This window comes from Xyrauchen texanus, chromosome 3, assembly GCF_025860055.1.
Source record: "Xyrauchen texanus isolate HMW12.3.18 chromosome 3, RBS_HiC_50CHRs, whole genome shotgun sequence".
Classification (NCBI taxonomy): domain Eukaryota; kingdom Metazoa; phylum Chordata; class Actinopteri; order Cypriniformes; family Catostomidae; genus Xyrauchen; species Xyrauchen texanus.
The window spans coordinates 5347731-5363844 of NC_068278.1; the positions used below are offsets into that span (position 1 = coordinate 5347731).

Sequence of the window (16114 nt, forward strand, 5' to 3'; positions counted from 1 at the left end):
TGCAATTTAATGATTATAGACCCTTTAATAATAAATGCATTAACTAAAATAATAATAAATGAAAACTGTAGATAATAAATGAGTGACTCAATTGGTTACAGGCCTAAATAAATAAAAAAACTCACTGACCTCTCGTTGACCTCCAGTTTGACACCAGTTGTGTCTCTCCTGGCTTGATTCATCATTTCCTGTAAAGCCATAACAATTCAAATCAAGACAAATGTAAAAGCCAAAAGATACAATGGAAAAATCTCAGAAACTATATTGCAATTACAAATTTATGCATCATAAAAAGGTCTGACAATTAGTATGTTGATATGTGAATTTTCCAACCAACACAACGCTACTAACAGAGTTCTGCTGCAAGAGTTATTGCTTGAAATGCATAGGACAAAAAAATACCAAAACATCATAATGTGTCATGAAGGTGCTCTCTTATATGCACTCTAGAAGGATAGCTAGATCACATGAGAAGTATTTTGTTTGTCCAAGTGAACAGTAGCTGTAGTCCAAGTGGATTTATATTAAATGCAAGAATTTACAGTAGCTGCTTAAGACAGCTAATAGACTGCTAAATATGCTCTTTCTACTCACATCTATTCTCCTAACCGCCTCCTCAATAGCAGAGGAGGTAGCAGCCATTTCTTTATCCACCATGTCACCCAACTCATCCTTCCCAACATCCATACTCTTTGGCCTCAGATCCTGAAAGAGAGGAAGAAAGAGGACATGAAGAGAGTGAGAAAGGTGAAGAGAAAAATGAAAAGCGAGAGAGAACCTATGAAAAATTACGTGTTAAACAACCAAAATAAACATGTACACTACAAGTCAGAGGTTTGGACACATGACTGAGTTTGTTTCTAATGAACTTTCAATCAAAAACCTTACTCTTAAATGCTTCAAATAAGTTTTGTAGAAAATATAAGTTGTGTCTATGTATGGTTTTCTTTACAAAACTAAAGTAGGGGAGGAAAAGTAGCAACAAGCAACAAGTGTCCAGCAGACATGAGAACTCCTTCAATGCTGTCTAAAAAGCATCCCAGGATACACCTAAAAGTTGGTTGAGAGAATGCATAGAGTGTGCAGGGCTGTAACGCTGCTGACCTAAAAAAAAGGGTGGCACCTTTCAAGAAAATAAGATTATAAATTACGTTAAAATATGATCTGTTTAATATTCTTTTGGTCCCTTAATTCATTTCTATACTTCCATTTCATAGTTTTGATCACTTCTACTATTATTGTAAAACTAATAACGAAAAATGTGTATCCAAATATTTGTCTGGTAGTGTATGTGTTTGAAAATGCCATTTAGAACTCATGAAAGAGGATTTTAACACTCTAACACTGTGTAACATGGTAAAGTATTTTCAAATATTACTACTCACCTGTCCTATTCTGAGGATCATCTGCACTGCTGCTCGAATGGAGGCAGGGTCAGCCCCCTTTATAGACACCTTTGATTTAAGAGCTGTAAGAAACTGCAGACTCTGGGTGCCACAAGCCTTACAGTGCTCTGTCAAACCTACAGACATTCACGTAAACATAAATGCACAGATCGCTCAACACTTTGAATAAAACCACATACATAAAACAAAATCAAAGCTCTAAGTATGTGCTTATGTAAGTCTGTGTTCTTACGGTCAGCGTGGTCAGTGGGGGCCATGTGTGCCGTCGCACTTCCATTGATTATTGTGTCAGCGGCAAGATGAGAGAACAGAGTGAGCGCCCTAACCAGACCACCAGCATCTATATCAAGAAGTATACATGAAATTAACAAGAACATGCATACAGAAAAATGGAAATATATTCATGACAAATGTCTTTGGTACAAATAACAGCATGCTGAATTTGCCCTAATTAAAAAAATAAATGCATTGCATTAAAGGGGTCACATCACGGCGAACCAAATTTTCCATAATCTTTTGACATAAGAGTTTATAGGACTATAAAAACATACAGTGAGTTTCAGAACTCAAAACTTCCAAGTCCAAAAAGAGCATTTACGATACGATACTACTTTATTTATCCCCGGAAGGAGATTGAGGCGTCACAGCACTAGAGACATAGATACCACAAAACAGAACAATAGCAATACAGTAAATGCAACATAATACAATAATAAATGTAACCTACACCCCATAGAAAAAAAATAAATAAAAAAAATATTATATATATATATATATATATATATATATATATATATATATATACACATACATATAAATTCATAACAATTTACACAGTATATACACAAAACAATGTACTTAATATGTTCAGTTCAGTGTACTGTTGTACATCCTAATTGCTGCAGATATAAAGGACCTAAAGTAGCATTTTTTTTACATCGAGGAGGAATCAGTCTCCTACTAAATGCTCTCTTTTATGCATCAACAATACGGTGTAATGGGTGAGAGCTTAGCCAGCATTCTTCTCTCCATCACCACCTCTAGGTGGTCAAGACTGATCCCCCAAAACAGAACTGGCTTTTCTTATCAGAAAGGATTTTCTTATAATTTGTTCAGTCTGTTCAAGTCACTAGCCCTATTGCCGCTACCCCAACACACAACAGCATAAAAGAGTACTGCTGCCACCACAGACTCATAGAAGGAATGGAGCAATACCCCCCGAACTCCAAAAGATCTTAGCCTCCTCAAAAAATTGAGTCGGCTCTGGCCTTTTTTATATACATTGTCTGTGTTGGTGGCCCAGCTCAACTTATTGTCCAAGTGCATTCCAAGATATTTATAGGAGGTAACTATCTGAATCTCCTCACCACGAATACTGACAGGAGACAGTGCTGGTTTTGCCCACCTGAATTCAACCACCATCTCTTTGGTTTTATTGGTTTTAAGCTGGATGTGGTTCCGTTTACACCAGTCTACAAAGTTATCCACCAGGCTCATGTACTACTCATCCTTCCCTTTCCTAATACACCCTATGATCACAGAATCATAAAAAAATGTATATGGAGAGTGGGTAGTGGGGGAATGAATGGATTGTATTGGTAAATGTGATATCAATATCACAGGGAAGGAGGTGGCATTGCTAGAGGAATAGTTGATGGTAACAGATTGGTTGGTACAGAGCCAATAGATTTGAACCGATTAAAAAACATATTCAGCTCATTGGGTTTGTCCAGACCCTGTTCTCGTTGCTGGTTGCTTAACATTTTATATCCAGAAATCATCTCTCTCACATTGTTGTACTGAGGCCTGTCCTCTGTTTTTTTCCCTATATGCCTCTCTTTCTCTCTTTATCTCTCACCTTCAGCTCCCTCTGCACCCTTCTGTGTGCCTCCTTATCATTCAAGAGGGCCTTAAATTCACTGGTGACCCATGGCTTGTTATTTGGGAAGCAGTGCACACTCTGTTGGCAAAACATTGTTCCACACAGAAGTTTATATATCCTGTGACACAGTAAGAGAGCTCATCCATATTTTCTCCATGAGAATAAAAGAGAACATTCCAGTCCGTAATTCCAAAACAGTCCCTTAATGTATCATTTGCCTCATTCGACCATTACCTCACTGTTCTGGTCATAACTGGCTGTTGCTGAACAAGTGGCTTATATCTACATGATTAAGTTAGTCTTAATTAAGTTGCACATGAACCACATTATGATCAAATTTGCCAAGCGGTGGGAGTGGAGAGGCACTGTATGCATCACTGAGATTGGCATATAAAAAGGTCCAAAGTTTTATTGTCTCTGGTTGGACATTTTACAAACTGGGTAAAATTTGGCACAACAGACACAAGTGAAACATGATTAAAATTCCCCATTATTAGGAAAAGTGCTTGTGGATGCAAGGTCTGTAGTCCAGCTGCATCAATGTCCACTGTACAAAGTTGCTTTTAGACTTTGATGTGCCCTGGATTACACAATTTATTGTTCACAAACACTGCCAGTCGCCCTCCTCTTACCACTTTCTTTAGGTTTCCGATCTGCCTGCACCATTTGAAAGCCCTCAATGTCCACATTTGCATCCGGGATCAGTCCATTCAACCAAGTCTTTGTGAAACATACCATACTGCACTCGCCATATTCCCACAGACTCAACATCAGCGTCATAAACTCTTCCATCTTATTAGCGAGGCATCTTACATTTCCAGAAATGACTGAAGGCAGATTGTGTTTAAACTTCCTTCTCTGCTTCTGACGCTTCAACCCCGCTCTGCATTCCCTTGTACATTACTTTAATTAGCCAGGAATTTCCATTCTTAGTCTCTTAAACGCCGAGGCTACTTGAGTAGCTGATCTCTGGTGTAAACAATGAGTCATGTTTGCTTGGTCTGTTTCGAAGCAATTTAATGTCCATTTTAGCCTCATTCAAAATTATTATTACTTCTCTAGGTGTTGTTGTTACTTAAAAACAAAGCTACACTCTTAAAATACCCTAAAACACATAAAACATAAATACTACACAGAGCTGCTACAACAGGCTGCGGCATACACAGGGCCAAGCGTCAATCCTAATCCTTCATTGATACAAAGCTGAACAAACTTTCCCTCTCCGGTGATTCAAGGTAATCGATCCGTTTCTCAACATCTGCCACTCTTGTAACCATCTCAGTGAATTTTGTCTTCATGGCAGTGATTGATCGATGTATTACTGCAAGATCCTCCAAGTCAGCAACGACACGTTCATCAATTGAAGCCTAATTTCCTTCACCTTACCGTCCAAATTGACTCCTGGGCTTGCGGCCTGCTGCTCAGGGGCTTCAGCTTGAGCATGTAAGTATCTTTTAAAATCTCCAGAGCCCGAGAATTTTGAATTCTTTGACATATTGTCTTCCTAGAACAGTGAAGAATCAGGGTGTATCGAATCTAACTGGTTTATGAGACAAAAAGAATTGAAACTAGCAAAGTGTGCAGAGCTCACCGTTCGCGGCTGTCGCAAGGAGCATGAGGTCCGAGAACCAAATCCAGGCCAATAAGAGGACCTGCTCCCCGTCCTCCCTGACTTTACACAACGTCTGTGCAAGTAGGCTCACTGGGGGAAACGCATACTTGCGCAGCCCCAGGGGCCAGCTGTGTGCCAAGGCATCTGTGCCGAGGGGAGCCTCGGTCAGAGAGTACCATAGTGGGCAATGGGAGGATTCTGGGGAAGAGAACAGGTCTACCTGTGCTTGGCCGAATTGACTCCAGATCAGCTGGACCGCCTGAGGGTGCAGCCTCCACTCTCCCCTGGGCGTAACCTGCCGCGACAGAGCGTCCGCTGTGCTGTTGAGGTGGCCCGGGATATGAGTGGCTCGCAGCGACTTGAGCCGGTGCTGACTCCAAAGGAGGAGACAGCGGGCGAGTTGTGACATACGGCGAGAGCGTAGGCCGCCTTTGCGATTCATATACACTACCGTAGCTGTGTTGTCCGTCCGGAGCCGTAAGCGGCGCTCGGAGCCCTGGGACCGATCACCGGGCAGCGAGGGTTCAGGGGAGATATCTGAGGCGAGGGTTCAGGGGAGATATCTCCTTTTATACCCGTATGTCCGGGGGAGTGGCATGCAAATTAAACACGGCAATTTCAATTGGCCATTTCTCAAGACAAGAGATGTCTGGGCTCCGCAGGAGCGACCCCTAGTGTCAACTCAACGACACAACATCGAGTGAGTGACAGATTGGGAATGTGAATTTCTCAATTGTTTCCAAGTCTTCCAAGTCAAGTATTTTTATTTTGTCCTTACTCTGTGATATACTCCCTTTCAGATGGCTTATTAAAATGGTGATACAAGAGTGACAAAGGTGATACTGGACTTTATTAGCTCAAATAATATGGTCTGTGCATCCACTATCCATCCATCCATCAAGGTTTGGCCTGCACAAGGTGACATTTAGTCCAACACAGCCCTCAATTTAAAATGAGTTTTACACCCCTGCTCATCATAACCTGTCATTATTAGTTACATAGTTTTTTTCTCTTATCATCCCTCGTTTCTGCCTTTCCAAGCCCCTACTCAAATGATGCTTAATAAGTGCGATCTATTCATTGACTTTAGATTGCCAGTTTTATATAATAAATATTTTATTTAAAAAAAATTTATTGAAGCTAAATTATTTTGATATAAGGGGACTTAATGGCCTCGGCGATATGTCGGTCAACCACTAACCATTACTTGTTGCAATGAGGCTTAGTATTTTAATCCAGAAAAACTATGCATGGACACTTACTTTGGTGTTGCCAACACTTATAGTCCTCATGCCACCCACTTGCCACCCAATAAATTATTTTCTAGATCTGCCCCTGCAGGGATAAGTGTTCCTGCTTAAAAGGAAAATGAGGAGCTGCAAGCTATTCAGGCTAATGGTCAATATATACTCAAATTTTCCATCTAATTTTATTTCAAATGTCATCGTTTGTTTTGGCATGTTAAATTAATCTTTCTTCTGTATTTTAAGCATATTGCTATTGTAGACAGCATGACTTTTTAAATAATTTTTATTTTTTATTTTCATGGCATTCAAATTAGATGGGAACTAATAAATGAAAACTCAGATTGCAATTTATCTTGTAATAAATAGTAAATTTGGTCACCAGTGAATGCTTCCCCAATCATTGCACTCAACCTGGAAGGATATAACTCAACTTCTAAAATGACTGAACCAGGTATTTTTGAGTAATCAGACTCTTGGCTGGAAATATTGCTTTCATTAATAAAAAATCATTAATCATAAAAAAACATTTAAAAAGCGCGAGAGAGAGAGAGAGAGAGAGAGAGAGAGAGAGAGAGAGAGCACATACCCCCCATATTCTTCACAAACTCAGAGTGGCCAGTCTGCACTTTATCAATGGAGCCCAACGTGGCTTCTGCTCGGCTGATGAGGTAATCTAATGAACAGGAAAGGTCAAGTTAAGGATATTTGACTAAAATCATGCATATCCGATTAATACAAATAAAATGGGTAGAATTAATTAAACAGTTGTGCACTTCTGAGGATTACATTCACAGAGAAGCTTTGGTAATTATTACATTACTTCACCATATAAAACAAATCCTTTACAAACAGGGATTTAGTCACTAAACACTCATAATTCAGTTTAACCAACATTAAATGTACTGAAATAGCACTGTGTTATATGAATTTAAATTATGTCATTGTCATTCTTGCTGCATAAACACTGTGCTTTTACCCTCTATTTAATTTAAAATATATGTTTGTGTGCATTTTCTGGTGATCATGGCAGCAGTAATTCATAAAAGTATGATCAAATATTAGAGAAGAACATTATAAAAGGGCAAACAGTACATCCAAACGAATAGTGAAGTCAGCTTTTTAAAGAGCCGATTCAGGTACTTGGGTCTAAGGGTGCCATATCATGGTAGTTGGTTGCACCCTCCACATCCTAACATTTAGAGCCAGCCTACTAGATGGGGAATTGCACTGTGCAAATTGCACTCAGCACAGCATTACCTGGTGAGCTGGTACAACGGATGTGCAGTGGATCATCTAGTTTAGCGACAGCATCCTGAATGATGTTCTCTGCCTCAGTAACAGTCGCCTGCAGCAGAGTAAACTGCTCCTCTAACAACTTCTGGTGCAGCTGCTCCTCACGACCCAACTGCATACACAAGCAAAGATACATTAGCACTTATGCAACTGATTATTTGCAGAAATGCACATAATTAGGATTATAATTGCATTTAGCTATACTAAATATGCGATGATGATGATGATGATGATGATGATGATGATATATGAGAAAATGAAACTTTGGATCAATTGTATCAATCATCACAAATGGATGTATTCAGTCAAATTTCATCAGCCAATCAGTTGAATGGATCATGATATTCAAAGACAGAAGTCATTGATGATGTGAAGAAGTTTTTTAAGCTCATATACAAGCACTGTAGAACTAAGGTCATCTCTCTGGTTTTGCTGTCTCTGCCTTTTTGCTCACAATTTTATTTTTGTCCACTCAAACTTTGATTTTATTTTTGTACTCACTTGTCTGCAAGTAATGTGGACTGTTTAACAAGCTAAAATAAATTTACATAATTATTGAGGCATCCGTTTAATGCCCCATTTCCAGTACAGTGGTGTATTATGGGCTCACAAAGATCTCAGACCATCTCCGTGTAACTGAACCGAATGTGCAAAGATTAACACTTCTTGTATGGTCTGATGTGTACGCACGCCACCTGGGGTGGTTTGCGTCAAACTCACGTGAAAGTAAACAGAACACATTAATGTGCATGGTGAATGCAAAGCACTCACTTTACTTAACCGTAACATTCACAAGATAGCAAATATTCATATTGGAGGATGGAGTGTGGGCTAGGATTCTAAAAAACATCAAGTCTACATCTAGAGATGCAAGGGCACATCTTGTGCAATTTAAGATTTTACATCGATTGTATAGGCTGGGTATTAAAGACACACCCACCTGCTGGTGATGTCAATCAGAAGATGGGGACACAACCCATGTTTTTTGGTGGTGTGTTAAGATCCAAGAATTTTGGTTGAGGGTTCAGAGTTTTATGTTCACGTATAGGGCACTCAAATTTCATTTTGCCCCAGACTCTGAATTTTAGGCAATGGGCCGGTCATTAATATAGGGGATAATGTTCGGGGGGAAGGGTTTTATTTTCATATAATGTGATCCCACATTTTCTGTTATGTCTGTTTGGCTTGTGGTATGGAATCAATAAAAATTGTTCATAACAAAAAGATAGCAAACATTATTTTTCCTTAAAGGATCATACAAAGTTAACAACATGCAGTGACAGACGAGGAGATGAGCTTACTATCGTAATGAACGGCCTTAACAAAATGCAAGAAAGGAACAATTTCTATTACTAATGCATTACATTCCAAAATATATTCGATAAAATAATAATATTAGATATTATGCACTCACTAAGAACTTTTATCAGGAACACCTTTACACCTACTTATTCATGTGATTATCTAATCAGCCAATCTTGTGGGAGCAGTGTTATGTATAAAATCAAGCAGATACGGGTCAGGAGCTTCAGATTATGTTCACATCCACCATTAGATTGGGGAAACATTTTTATTTCAGTGATTTTGACTGTGGCATAATTGTTGGTGCCAGACAGGCTGGTTTGAGTATTTCTGTAACTGTTTATCTCTTTTTTATCGGATTTTCACACACAATAGTCTCTAGAGTTTATTCAGAATTGTGCCAAAAACAAAAAGACATCCAGAGAGGGGCAGTTCTGCAGATGGAAATGTCTTGTTGATGAGAGAGGTCAATGGAGAATGGCCAGACTAGTTTGAGCTGACAGAAAGGCTACAGTAACTCAGATAACCACTCTCAATTGTAGTGAGCAGAATAGCATCTAAGTATGCACAACACATTAGTGATGGGTCATTCGTGAACGATTCGGCTCTAAGAGCTGGATCTTGTAGGTGAACGTTGGGCACCGGCTCGAATATCAGAAGATCCGAATCTATTTATAAAAATATACAAAAATGAAGATATGAATAAATCAAAAGATTTAAATGAATAGAATTAACTAATTCAAAAAACGAAAAAAGAAATAAAATAATATAGGCCTAAATGTTCAAGTGTACACACATTCGTTGTGACTGTCTGCTCAGACTAACAGCCTCAAATGTTGTTCCTGTCAACCAGACAGTCTCAACCAATGAACCAAAGATGCATGAGGGAGGGCACCAGAAAGTCCACCGGCTGGCCTTACCCGCACGTTATATACATTATTCAAGGACCCAAAAGCAGTTGCGATCACTTCACGCTCATAACACGCGAACACCCCCTTCCCTGGAAATCTGCGTGTAACGCAGTTCAATGGAAAGGAGGAGGCGAGAACAGGCCTGATGATATAAACAATATTTTAATGATTAACTTAAAAGACAAACACACACACACATGACTTTATCCCTCTCGGAGGCTTAATTAGCCTGATAAGGGACCGGGTGTGTATAATCACGACCCGGCCCTGCCCTCCGCCCTGTCACACTGCGTAGGTCATCATTTTGGCCCTGTCTATTATGCCGTTCAGACTGTATTCGTTTTGAATGTTTAGATTTATATGCACTTTGTTTATATACAATACAAATTTTACTTTAAATGTAAATGTTTAATAGCATTCTTTTTCATAACAAACCAATACATTTTAAAACATATTGTTAAGGTAGAGTATGATTTCATTTAATAATTTAATTAGAATTGTTTTAACACCAATTATAGTCAAACTATCGCAAACAGTTTGACTTGAATTTTGTTTATTATTTTAAAGAGCAATTTGTGAGCCAAAAGAGCCGGCTCTTTTTGGTGAGCTGAGCCGAACGAGCCGGCTCACTGAAAAGAGACGGAATACCCATCACTACAACACATCGAACCTTGAGGAGGATGGCTACAACAGCAGAACAACATGTCAGGCACTTTATTAGGACCATAGTGTTCCTATCAATTGATCACGATTAATTATAGAAAACTGTACGAAAAACTTAATCAATTTACAGCTGTAGCTAATTTTAAAAATTCTTTGTTTGGGGGGCTTCATGCAGCTTTAAGTTTAATGTCTCCATTGGTCCAAGAGTTCTAAACTGACAGTTCTTAAGCCAATCAATAGATTGTATTTTGATTACAAAGCAGCAATAGTGCCATCATCTGCAGAGATGGTGCAGTGGCAGGAGTAATACAGAAAAGCTACATTCACACAGTCAGTGTTTGGGATATTAGTGCTTTTATTTACTCTTGAGTAATGTCTGTAACAATATTGACAGATAACAATTGGACTAATGAAGACTTTGTATTGGACTTATTTTTTACTCTAACTACAGTACATCGGGCAACATTCATCGTCCCCAGATATGTAGCCAAAAACCTTTCAGCATCCGTCAAGTTTTACTTTCTCCTTCTGTCAGGTTCCCGACACTCATGTTGAGTTTTTAGTGTTGGGATCCTGTCAAATGTCTGTTTTGTTTTGGTGTTCTTTCTCCCCTTGTGCTCTGTCTTGTGTATTTATCCTACCCTCCTTGTTTATCCTGTTATCTGTCTTCTGACTTCTGATTGTTTTTTCAGATTTGGTTTGTCAGTACTTTCTGTTCCCTTTACAAAAAGCTTCACTAGGATGCTGCGCTGAGAAAAGCGCTTTGGGAACAATCCTACATGTTTGTGACCAGCTGAAATATGTGTGTAACACGTCAGTGAACATTGACCGGAATTTATAGCCTTGGTTGGTGTAATCATTGTATTCAGTTTTAAAATGTCCTGATATATTCAGGTTTTCCATGACCATGGGAATTCAGAAATGTGGTTCCATTCAAACAGCACATATCAACAAAATCTGCTCTTGAAATTCAGTTGTGACAATGCAAAAGCAGTGAATTTGATGGGCATATAAATCTATCCACATCTTTTTCATTAGCACTAGAAAGGCAAAAGGGCAAACAAAATTAATTTCATGCTTTATTTTCTCTTCAGAGATTTAGACCTGGCCATACCTTTTCTTTGAGTTTGCCCTGTAGTTCTCCCAACTCCTTGATGCTTCTGTCCCTCTCATGCAGGAGTGAAGACTCTTTCAGCTGAGCTGCCTGCTTCAGAGAGGAGAGCTCTGCATCCTTCTCACTCACAGAGTGCATAAGTCTCATCTTCTCTGCCTGCAGTGCAGTCATAGAGCTGTTCAGCTGCTCTCCAGCCTGAAAACACACCAAAAAGGACAATGACCAAGACCCCAAAACTTTGAAATATTTAAGAAATATTCAGGATTCAATATAAGTTAAGCATTTATGCATTACAGCATTAATGGCATGTCGATAACCACAGAAAATAGTTCTTTCAGTAACTCATCTCCAAGTAAAAAATAAATTAAAATTTGCGGTAAAACTTTGGTAGTCAATTTTTAATTAGACTTTACTATTATCATTTCAATTTTAAGGTGTCAAATGTGCAAATTATAGTGCCTACTTTTTGGAACAATCTTCACATCGGGAGCACAACTTAAAATGCCTTCTATTTAGGCAGCTCACTGGGATTTGGAACAGAGCCAAGGAAAATTATCACGAAACATACACTCACTGAGCACTTTATTAGAAACACCTGTACATCTACTTATTCATGTGATTATCTAAATCAGCCAATCATGTAGCAGCAATGCATAAAAATTGTGTAGATACTGGTCAGGAGCTTCAGTTAATGTACACATCAACCATCAGAAGGTGGGGAAAATGTGATATCAGTGATTTTGACCGTGGCATGGTTTTTGGTGCCAGGCAGGCTGGTTTGAGTATTTCTGTAACTGCTGATCTCCTGGGATTTTCATGCACAACAGTCCCTAGAGTTTATTCAGAATGGTGCCAAAGACAACCAACGAGCAACAGTTCTGTGGATGGAAATGCCTTGCTCAAGAGAGAGGTACACACAGGAGAGTGGCCAGACTGGTTTGAGCTGACAGAAAGGCTATGGTAACACAGATAACCACTCTGTACAATTGTAGTGAGCAGAAAAGCATCTCAGAATGCACAACAATGGGTAACTTGGGGCGAATGGGCTACAACATCAGAAGACCACGTCGGGCACTTTATTAGGACCACAGTGTTCTGAATAAAGTGCTCAGTGAGTGTACGTTACCATTGATCAGATACTATACCTTCTCAGTAGTCTGTAATGAACTTTTGACTTTTTGGATCTCTGCAATCTTCTCTTCAAGATCTCTTCTCAGTTTATCCATATCAAACTTCTGCTCCTCCAACTACAATAACAAGATTTAGTATATTAAGAGAGGTGGTTCAATTTCTAGCTGGATGGCAGAAGCTGCTATTCTCAGGTCATGTGACTTGTTTTTTTAGCAATACATTGAATAGTTACTGGTTGAACTAACCAACCAGCACAAGCTGTAATTTTCTGATTGGGATCACGGTCAGTAGACAGCTTTACCGGCATGCAAATTCCATAAAAAGTTATTAAATAAGACATCAGAATAAATTAATGTAATACCTTAGAGTGAGAGTGGAAGGGAGATCGCAAAATTCAGAGCTCTTTAACGTAATAGCGACTAGCTAATGAGTGAGAATAAATTAAGCCTTTATTTATAAATGAATGAATAGAGACAGGGGCGAAAATTTCATCAAAATGTTGGGGGGGGACAATAAACATAACAATTCTCAAGAGCAATTTTTGAAGGGGACACCAAGGGGTTTTTTGTTGTTGCCCCATTTACATTTGTATTATTTTATTTCTTAAACAATTATTTTAAGAATATATCATTATATTATTTACAATACACATATTTTAATGATATTTTAGGGGGGGAGGGACAACCCTCAGATAGGGGGTCCTGACCCCCCCACGATTTCCGCCAAAGAACAGAGACTAAGGAGAGATCACATTGTTTATTGCAAGTTGGGCCTATGCTTTGGAAATATAATTATTTTTAAATGGGGCAGTAGTCAATGGATCCTGCCACTTGCCGAAGGGGACTCCCACTGGCAGATCTTGTGACCTGCCACTGCAGTCTTCTCATCTGCCAGAGGCAGCTACTGCCAGCCAGCAAGGGACTGAACCACTAGAGAGAAGATGTGTGCATTATTTATGTGTGCATTCTTACCTTCATGTCTGATTCCTGTTTGACCCTGTCTATCTCAAAGGCTAACTGCTGCTTGGTTCTTTCAACTTCATCTTGAGTCTGCTGTGTGGCTGACAGCATCTTTACTGTGTCTGCACTCTACAGAAGATAAAATGACAGACTGACTCTGTTTATATGCACAAGTATATTCTAATATTAATTAAAATGTGTTCATATTCCAATTATGTAAGAACCATGTAAACACATTAACCTGAATTTAATTTGCACAAGTATATTCTGATATTATTCAGAATTTCGTCATATTCCAATTACAGCCGTGGCCAAAAGTATTGGCAGTGACATAAATGTTGTGTTTTGCAAAGTTTTCTGCTTCAGTTGTTGTGGTGTTGATTCAGATTGTTTCTTGATTATTGTGCAGAGTGATCAGATACATTATAATTAATTGCAAAAAGCTTTATTGCCCAAAGAAATTAACTTTATCACAAAAACCCAAATTTCACTGTTTTTTGGCCCTCGCACAAAATGACCAGCTAACATAATTTCACCAATCATATCAGCAGCAGCTCGGAAAGTGTGAACGAGTACTAGTCAGGTGAAATCACTCTATAATTCTGATTGGATTATATGAGCAGACTGATTGCTATAAAAGGAGGGACGAAGTGCTTCCAATCATTGTGTTCATGTTAGCAATGGTTACCTCTAAAGAAAGACATGCAGCCATCATCACTTTGCATCAAAATGGCCTCACATGCAAAGCAATTGCTGCAAAGAATATTGCACCTGAAAGAACCATTTACCAGATCATCAAAAACTTCAAGGAGAGAGGTTCAACTGCAGTGAAGAAGGCCTTCTTCACTGCATTTGAACCTCTCTCCTTGAAGTTCTTGATGATCTGGTAAATCCCAAAGTGGACATCCCAAAGTGTCCAGCAAGTGCCAGGACTTTCGTCTCCTGAGGAGTTCGCTACGGTTGGCAGCAGGTTGGTGTGAGTGTATCTGCATGCACAGTGAGGCGAAGACTTTTGGACAATGGCCTGGTGTCAAGAAGAGCTGAAAAGAAGCCACTTATCTCCAAGAAATACATCAAGGACAGACTGAAATTCTACATGTAGTACAAGGATTGGACAGTAGAAGACTGGTGCAAAGTTATTTTCTCTGATGAAGCCCCCTTCTGTTTGGGACATCTGGAAAATCAATAGTCTGGAGAAGAAAAGGTGAACGCTACCATGAGTCCAGTGTCGTGCCAACAGTGAAGCATCCTGAGACCATCCATGTGTGGGGTTGCTTTTCATCCAAAGGAGTGGGCTCTCTCACAATTCTGCCCAAAACACTGCCATGAATAAAGAATGGTATCAAAACGTCCTGCAAGAGCAACTTCTCCCAACGATCCAGGAACAATTTGTTGATGATCAGTACATTTTCCAGCATGATGGAGCACCATGTCAAAAGGCAAGAATGAAGTGGCTCAGAGATCATTACATTGAAATTTTGGGTCCTTTTCCAGGCAACTCCACGGATCTTAATCCCATAGAGAACCTGTGGTCAATCCTAAAAAGGCGAGTGGACAAGCCGAAGCCCACAAATTTTGATCAACACCGAGCACTAATAAGTCAAGAATGGATCGCCATCAGTCAGGATTTGGCCCAGAAGCTGATATCCAGCACGCCAGAGCAAATTGCAGAGGTTATGAAGAACAAGGGTCAACACTATTGACTCTTTGCATATTTTGAATGTTTTTGACAATAAAAGTCTTTCAATTTATGAAATGCTTATCATTGTTTTCCAGTATACCATAGAAACAGGTGAAAAAAATTATCTACAAATACTGAAGCAGCAAACTTTGTAAAACACAAAATTTATGTCACTGCCAATACTTTTGGCCACGGCTGTATGTAAGCACCATGTAAGAGTGCAACATGTAAGAGTAAACCATATTAAGTCAATAAAAGTATTTTTAGAAAAACTTTTATGGAGATTGCCAGAATTATATTTCTAGAATCAGTTCTGATTCATTTTCAGATTAAAGTCCATATTCTGGTTAACCCTTTATTCAAAAAAATTATTGTACATGTTGCACATTTATTGAAATATTCTTGTACATAGTTCATGATATTCATCATATTCTGAATAAATTTAAGGCATGTTTTTTTTGCCTCACAAATTTTCAGTTGTTGAAAGGTCATTGAAGCATACATGCAATGCATAATAAACATAGCACCATTTGTACTACCTTTCGGAGGAGTTCAGCATGGTTGGCCACCAGTTCAGCATGTTTCTCCTTCAGCTTATTATAACGCAGTTCTGTTGCTTGCGCTCTTTCTATGTGTGAGAAGTCAAAGACATCAGTTAATACATTTTTGTTGAATTTGGAATGTGTGCATTCATGCATGAGCATGTGTGTGAACTCACTCTCTGCCTCAATAAAGGTGGCCTGAATGCTTTCATGCTCAGTGCTACGGTAGCGGATGTCCTCGAGCTCCATGCGCAGCTGCTCGTTCTCTACCAGGGTGCGTTGTTTCTGCAAACGCTGCTCCTCCAACTCGGCCTCAAGACTATTGATCTGAGACTTGAGCTGTGAAATATAACGCTGAGCCTAAACACAGG

The 16114-nt window shown here is 39.1% G+C and overlaps 1 protein-coding gene across 1 annotated transcript in view; it reads right to left on the reverse strand.

Annotated features, from left to right (window-relative positions):
* Positions 1 to 16114, reverse strand: part of hip1rb (huntingtin interacting protein 1 related b) — a 107140-nt gene that overhangs the window by 12749 nt on the left and 78277 nt on the right. The window contains exons 14-24 of the mRNA XM_052109607.1: positions 15920 to 16103; positions 15741 to 15829; positions 13533 to 13649; positions 12576 to 12677; positions 11431 to 11625; positions 7405 to 7552; positions 6734 to 6820; positions 1639 to 1746; positions 1386 to 1522; positions 595 to 705; positions 130 to 188 (exon numbers count right to left, since the gene is read on the reverse strand). Of these exons, the coding sequence (XP_051965567.1) occupies positions 130 to 188; positions 595 to 705; positions 1386 to 1522; positions 1639 to 1746; positions 6734 to 6820; positions 7405 to 7552; positions 11431 to 11625; positions 12576 to 12677; positions 13533 to 13649; positions 15741 to 15829; positions 15920 to 16103 (1337 nt within the window). The remainder of the gene's footprint in view (positions 1 to 129; positions 189 to 594; positions 706 to 1385; positions 1523 to 1638; positions 1747 to 6733; positions 6821 to 7404; positions 7553 to 11430; positions 11626 to 12575; positions 12678 to 13532; positions 13650 to 15740; positions 15830 to 15919; positions 16104 to 16114) is intronic.